This window comes from Rhamphochromis longiceps, linkage group LG8 (genome assembly GCF_057381845.1).
Source record: "Rhamphochromis longiceps isolate RC_006_pf linkage group LG8, R_longiceps_female_GT1.1, whole genome shotgun sequence".
Taxonomy (NCBI): domain Eukaryota; kingdom Metazoa; phylum Chordata; class Actinopteri; order Cichliformes; family Cichlidae; genus Rhamphochromis; species Rhamphochromis longiceps.
The window spans coordinates 8,949,560-8,957,045 of record NC_140564.1 but is presented as its reverse complement, the minus strand read 5'-3'; the positions used below and the strand labels follow the sequence as shown (position 1 = coordinate 8,957,045).

Genomic DNA, 7,486 nt, shown 5'->3' with positions numbered 1-7,486 from the left:
AAAAAAGGCAGATCTGTTACATCTGTTGTCTTGGGTTTGCTTGAGTGTTTTGTGAAACATGCCAGGCCTTAGAATACACTTTCTTTATGAACTTTATAGATTGTGAAATGAGTTCTAAAATCTGGAAATTAGTTACAATTTTGCACTTTTAAGTCACCACCAGAGATGGGCAGTAACGCGTTACGCGTTACTGTAATCCGATTACTTTTTTCAGGTAACGAGTAAAGTAAGGGATTACTATTGCAAAAACGGTAATTAGATTACCGTTACTTTCCCGTAGGAACGCTGCGTTACTGCGTTACTAAAACCGTGATTTTTGGCGAGAATGTCTCATGACAGTGACGTAAGCGAGTGCGACGTTCGTGACAACAGCTGTGTGCAGATCAACAATGGATCATATGAGTGCGGGAGAGAGTATGAGCGTGCAGCGTTTAAAGCGTGGAAGTACTGACCTTACTTTGAGTTAGATTCCATCAAAAGTGACAAAAACATTAGTGTCCGTTGTGCGTGGGAAGAAAACTTCCTTTTACAGCGAAAAAACCCCCTAAACTTCCAACAAGCACTGAGTGCGCTACGACTTAATGGGAAACTCACAGAGAAACTCGCAGATTCTTCAACTGACCGCGGCACACCTGCACCAGGGTAAACCTCCGCCTGCCCAACTCCTGCTTTACAGGTGAAAATAGAGCAACAGGACCGCTAGTCTTTGACTTTATTTATTTTCTGCTGTGTTTTACTTGCATCTATTTGAAAGACTGAGTGTAAACACAAAAAATATTTTATTTTATGTGCTGGAATGTGCAGAAAATAGGTTTAAATATTAAATTAATTTATTCAAGTCAGAGAATGTTGCATATAATAAAATTTTTGCTTGATGCATAAAATTAAAAGATTAAAACTAATAAAACAAGTTAAAAAAAGAGAGACTTTTCCATTTGATTACATTTTGTATGATGGATTATGTAGAAAAAGTAGAATTGGGCTGAAAGATCTATCGCTTTATCACCTATTCAGGTTGTAAATCGTGTTTTTAAAAAGTAACTAAGTAACTAAGTAATTAATTACTTTTGAAAATAAGTAATCAGTAAAGTAACGGGATTACTTTTTTAGGGAAGTAATCGGTAATTAGTTACTGATTACTTTTTTCAAGTAACTTGACCAACACTGGTCACCACTAATGAACTTCAAAGCTACTGCGTGTTCCACGTAAAACATTCATTAAATCAGGCTACAGTAGTTGTCACACACATTTAGTGTGATCCTGCTGAAACTTAATGTTGGTGATACTGAGGATATGCAACCCTGGTGTAATTTATTTTTGCCTAACATTAGCATTTTACTTTTTTTTCACTCCAGTGCCACAAATGATAAAAGTGGCTTAACTTTGTGAAGATGTGTAATTACACACACACACACACACACACACACACACACACACACACACACACACACACACACACACACACACACACATATATATATAGTGATACATGGAGAAAGAGAGCGAGAGCAGAAGACACAAACCCGAGCCTGCTGCCGTACAGTACATGGTCGCCTGCTCAACCACTGAGCTAAACCAGTGCACAGATTTGTCAAATTTGTGAAGCACAGACGAAACAGAGGTATCTCTCCAAGAACAATGTTGCATGTTTAGAAAAATATGGATGGTTTATTTGACCCTACTTTGACAAGCATTATATTCCATTTCCATGATGTTCAAGTCTTCTGAAGTCAATGAAACACAGTCTACATCCAAATATGAACAGTGGTATATCATTTGTCAACAACACATTCATTCACTTTTCGTCCTACAAACAGTTTTTGCAAAGACACACACAGTATAGTATTAATTTATCCGGTCAAATACTCGGTTAAGTGGGCTTCTATTCTGAACTCACGAAACAGTAATGGTTTATAGTTGTTTTTTAAGAATCTATTGAAAACAGACAGTCTAATATAAAGTCCATCCAGTACAGACTTGTCCATAATACTGCTTCTAGAATAGCTTATTTACAATCGTCTACTGGAAGCAAAAGAGGAAACAAAAAGAAAAAGAAGAGAAAAAACGCCATTGCTTTAAGAACAAAACAAGCTAGCCATTAATATTAAAATTCAAAATTAATAATCAAAAACAGAACATAATGTTTTTTCATTGATTGTGCTTTGTAACCCACAAAACCACTTCATTTTTCGAAATAGAACACCTATCAGAGGCACCAAATAGGAGTGCTGATAACATCCAGTTCAATTTCTCTCATTGAGATTCTCTACAACTATGAGTAGGACAGGGCATACAAATGGTTCCTTTTTTTCATTTATTTATATATTTATAAAGTTATTACAGGCTCATTCTCTCAGTTCATCACCTGTGGTGGTGTTATGTCGCACAACAGAAGTCACGTAGGAATCGGTTCGTGTGTTTAACCATGCAAAGCCCTTTAAGATTTGCCAGAAAAGGTCACAGAATAGATTTGTTGGACAAAAGGGGGCTGATAAAGGCATAAACAAACACAAATGGTGCTTTCCCACTAAAACATACACAGAATGGTGCCAAAGCCTGTGGATGAATAGGATAGGCAAGACAGTGACAATAATAGTAGGCAAGTTAGCAGGATAATACTACACCTTCCCCATCCATAACCTCCTCTGGCTTCAGATCTGGCTGGGCCTGTGTATGCAATGTACAGTGTAGCTCGTTTTCCCGGTCTCTCACAGTAAGTAAGTGGAAGTTCTTGGTCCTGGAATCTCTAATTTGGCAGAAGCCTTGGTCAAAGAAAGCAAAATTGCCACCATCCTACTCTAAAAGGAGGCCAATATACCACCGTTTGTCAATCAGACCCAGCCCCTGGCATTCAGCAGTGAGTATTCCTGAACATTTACACAGTCACCTCAGTCTTGCTGCCTGTGCGGTAGTGCTGTGGCTGTTGTTGCTGCTGCTGGTGGTGCTGTGGGATGTAGTGGAGTTGTTCCACAGTGTGAGTCCGTCTCGAGGCAAATGCCTGCCTCTTATTTGCTGTCTGGTTCATGGCTAAGGTGTTGGAGTGCCCACTCCCGCCTGCTCCCTGTACCCCACTTCCGCTGCCTCCACCACCGCTGTTGTTAGAGGCACTGGGATGGGAGTGCATTTTGGTCATCTTGTAGCGATCCATTAGAGGCGTAGTTGGAATGAACACGTCTGTGTGTGAGATGGCCCGTGATATTGACTTGTCACTGCCATAAAACCCGCCAGAGATACTGCTGACCATGCCGCGCTTCAGCGACCTCATCAGCTTATCTGGCGAGAGCAGAGGATCCTGGGACAGGAGGCGGTCTTGTGAGTATAGACGTTCTTGTGAATAGAGGCGATCTTGGGAGTAGTGGCGGTCTTTTGAATAAAGATGTTCCTGTGACAGGAGTCTGTCCTTGGAGTACATACGGTCCTTGGAGTAGAGGCGATCTTGGGAGGTGTGGCGGTCCTGTGGAAGAAGACGCTCCTGGGATCGAAGACGTTCAGCAGATAGGAGCTGTTCATCGGACAGGATCCTACCTCCGTACAGGGAAACACCGTTAGAAGACATGGTATAATCTTGCTGGGGGGCTCTTTGAGGGGACAGGACACGATCTTGGGACATAGCCCTCTGGACACGACGGGGCCTCTGCCTCTGCTGAGACTGCTGCTGTGAGGACTGTGACTGCGGAGGGGCCTGGGAGATGGAGGACTGTGGGGGCTGGCTCTGCTGTTGTTCCCGGTGCTATCGAGCAAAAGACGGATGAGGTGAGTTTATTCATAAACTCAGGGGTAAGATGCTCTGCTGCCGACTACTTCAGAATAACTTCTAACATTTAAATCTGGAAACTTGTGCTCTTGCATCATAGATACATAAAACTTGATAGTACATGACCTTGTTTTGAAGCGTGCACTATTGAACAGAACACTTCTGTACCCACCTGTTCTTGACTCATTTTGAGAACATGAAGGGGAAGAGTGCTTCTTGCTGCCAGGTCGGGCAGGTGGCGCTTACGAGTGTAGTAGTCTTCGACTTCTTTATCTGCTGCAGAGGACACAGTGGAAAAAAAAAGACACGAAGTGAAGAGGCAATTCAAGGAGCGAAAGAAAGAGAAAACACGGGTAGGTACAGAATGCTAGGGGAGAAATCGTGTAACGTGGAATTGGAGAACACGGCACACAATGCAGAGAATAGTGTTGGGAGACCCATCGTATTTCACCTTTCCAAGCTCATAGAGGGGAATAGAAAATAGAGGCAGAGTATCACAGTCAGACCACATTACATGCTAGGCACATAACATCCACATATCCAGACTTGATCAGGGATGCTGCAGGCAGTTCTGGCTGTGGGGGATAACTTTTCAAAGGTCATTTGAAAGTCTATAAACAAAAAACATCATATACAGACATGGAGGGAACCACGCAGGCACCTCACATATATGCATGCTGGAAATCTAATAGGATTATTACACAATCACATCAACACTGAAGCTGGGAGTGTTTCATATAAACTCGAGTGGGGGTTTTCTTTCGTATACCTGTGTGCAACCAACAAAAACCTCCAAACCAAACAATGAATATAACATGCATTTAAAAGCAGATCAAAAAGACGAGAATACATTTGCAAAGACGAAGTGTAGGAGTGAATGTAGCATTAAATTCATGCCACACGACAAAAACACATGCACAGAGAGCTGTATCGACCAAATAAATACATAAAAAACACACACGCACACACAAAGTGATGCACATTTACAAAAACTTGACATCTGGTCATAAAGACAGTAGCATAAACCATTCAAAAATGGAAACATTTATAAGTGAATGAGCGTTTAACCCGCACAACAAGAGACAGGTGAATGCCACTGCCATTGATGGTGGAAAGGTATAATGAGAACAGATCTCTCCACCTTATTGAGAATTCGTAGATGGCTTTTCGGTGCGAGTCTGTCTTTTTCAATAATGGTACAGCAGTGTTCACACCACCTGTCCAAATTACTCTCATCCAAATCCCCTTCAGCGCCGAGTCACGGGTGCTTGCTGCAAATCGATTCATTATGAGAGATAATAAAACAAGATGTTCCTTTCTCAAGCATAATAGTCTTCAAGATTTGGGCAGCGCATTGCAAACTCATCAACCATATTACCAGAGTGAATGAATAACTCATGATATATAGTGTCCTGCACTGCAATGGGCTAAGTGCTTTTTTTCTCTTCAGTTTGATACCAATTTGCATTAATAAGCAGTACCATTCTTCTTTTATTATCTCAACAATGAAAACTCCGCTCGATGTTCCCTCCAGCGCAATCCGGCATGATCTATCATTGTGCAGACACTAGTTGAGCAACAAAAAGAAACAGCAGAGCCTTTTGGCTATTTGCTGCAGCAAATAATTTGCTTTTGAAGCAAAAAGAAAGTTGGGAAGACTGAAGGAAGGACACCGCCAAGGGATATTTTTCCATTTCAGAACTGTCTCTTTGGTGGGGTCCTATCTCTGACAATTGAATTCATTTGGTTTTGTTTTACGGTCCATCAAAAGCTATTATGTTAATTCTCACAAGCATTCTTCAAATAAATTGTGGTTGTTTTTATTTCTCCAAAACAACTGAGAACCAGTAAATACTACTGCAAACTTGTTTTACCATTTAGTTTCAAATGGTGCCTGGCAGCTCTAAGTGGGAGCCAGTGCAGAGCGACCCCTGACGGGATGAGTTGTAGATGTCCATCTTTCATTTTGACTTGAGCCAGCTGCGAAGCAGGACGCTCATGATGAAACTACACAAGCCGTAACAGATATTTGTATTTCACTTAGAGAATAGCATGAGACGAGAGCTCATTATGCTGTAGAAATTCACCAAAGAAACGCTAAATTAATACCGAGCCAGGCCAGACGCAAGAAGCCGCTGATATATGTGTGATTCAAGAGAAATCATGGCTGCGGCGAGGGAAGCAGGGAATACCAATGAATCAGAGTTTTTTTTGAGGTGATTAGGCTGCTTTTTTGACAGCTCAGAGTTGAGAAGGGGATACTTTCTGGCTTTAATTCATAGTGCCCTCCATCCACTTAGATCTTTAATCAACGGCGAGCTGCAAAAAGTCCAAAACAACATATACGGGTACTTTTTTCTACAGTTTAATGTCCCGAGTTACAGCAGGTGAGCCATTGTTACATCTGAAATACTTCAGAGCCCTTCAGAAAGTCCCAGCCTGGAGTCAGGAAAGCACACTTAATGCAGTGTTTTTATCATGCAGGGCTTTAGGATCAGGGCAGGGCGCCTATTCTTGCATTATTGCAGTGAACTTGGACCTACTGAGTTTCTTCAAGGACGAGAACCGGTTGAGGTCGGCTTTGACGGCCGCCTCGTAGGAGGGTGGCAGGTGTGACAGGCTCTGGAAGGAGCGTGAGAAAGACAGGTCGTAGGGCTCCGTCTGCGAGGTCAGGATGCCACTTATCCGATTGTTTTCTGGAGACACATACATACATATACAGACACAGAAGAGGGAAAAAGGGGGGGAAATGGGCAGGCTGACGTCTCCTACGCCACCCCCCCCCCCAAAAAGGAGACCCCAGGGAACAATCACAGAAAGACCACCTGCTGTGAAGAAAAAAGAGTGAGCTGGCAGACAGGCTGGAGTTTCAGCTGTACAAATATTTGCTGGAGGCAGAGGTCCTTTGAAATAATCTCCAAATTAATCTCGTCAGTATAAAATAATAATTCCAACCAAGGGAGCCACTGAGTATATGGAAGCCCTGCTCCTCTTCTGGGAGTTTGGGGGTTGTAGTGACCTAAGAAAAAATCTATATTTGTACAAATACACATGAACTCACACATGAGTACATATAAAATATGTTTTGAATAGCTGGTTTTATAAACCAGATAGAGTCAGCAGCTTACATTTCATACTTTGTATCTCTGAGGTGTGAGTCTTTACTAACTCTAACTCTAGACAATCAGAATATGTAGTTTTTGTTTTGATTAAGTTGTTCTCCTGTGTCTTAGCAATCAGGGAGCAAAGAAAATAATCATTCTAAGTGACATGAACTTTCTTTCCTAATAGTCTATTGTGCCTTTCTCCAAACTATAAGGGTAGGGCAGAGTTAGAGTTATCCCTTATGGTGACTAACCTCAGAGGGTTAAAGAAAGAAACTTCTGAAGGAAGGTACATGTGAAAGGGTTGGAGAATGACTGAGATAGATTTTGAGAACAATCACACTTTATGTTGCTGAAATAGAAAACCCAGTCCACTCGTACTAAAGTGGAGTGAGAGAGTTACGTATCCTGTTGATATTTCAGTAAACTAGACTATTAAAGATAGTCATGGCTATAAAACATTTCTTATTTGATAACCCTTAACATTAAAGCCAAACGGGTTGTGTAGGTTCCCCTATGCCAAAGCTACTCTAACCCTTCTAGACACGACACCCTAGGTCCTTTGGTATTAAGCACCAAGATATTAGGACCAGATTCTTTTAGTCATACAAGTTGCAAGGTGGAGCG

The 7,486-nt window shown here is 41.7% G+C and overlaps 1 protein-coding gene across 1 annotated transcript; it reads right to left on the bottom strand.

The window, feature by feature from the left end:
* Positions 1-1,713: 1,713 nt before the first annotated feature.
* On the bottom strand, positions 1,714-6,563 carry LOC146663057 (protein shisa-6-like). Its single transcript, XM_085415646.1, has 3 exons — positions 6,299-6,563; positions 3,928-4,031; positions 1,714-3,731 (listed from the first exon to the last, which is right to left on the bottom strand). The coding sequence occupies exons 1-3, from the start codon at positions 6,465-6,467 to the stop codon at positions 2,877-2,879; spliced, it is 1,128 nt and encodes a 375-aa protein (XP_085271772.1). The 5' UTR covers positions 6,468-6,563; the 3' UTR covers positions 1,714-2,876.
* Between the last annotated feature and the right edge of the window lie 923 nt (positions 6,564-7,486).

Coding starts and splice junctions, on each gene's coding strand:
- LOC146663057 (XM_085415646.1), bottom strand. CDS start 6,467: ATGTATGTGTCTCCAGAAAACAATCGGATAAGTGGCATCCTGACCTCG. Junction 4,032..6,298: donor CTCGTCCTTGAAGAAACTCA/GTAGGTCCAAGT, acceptor TGTCCTCTGCAG/CAGATAAAGAAGTCGAAGAC. Junction 3,732..3,927: donor TCAAAATGAGTCAAGAACAG/GTGGGTACAGAA, acceptor TTTGCTCGATAG/CACCGGGAACAACAGCAGAG.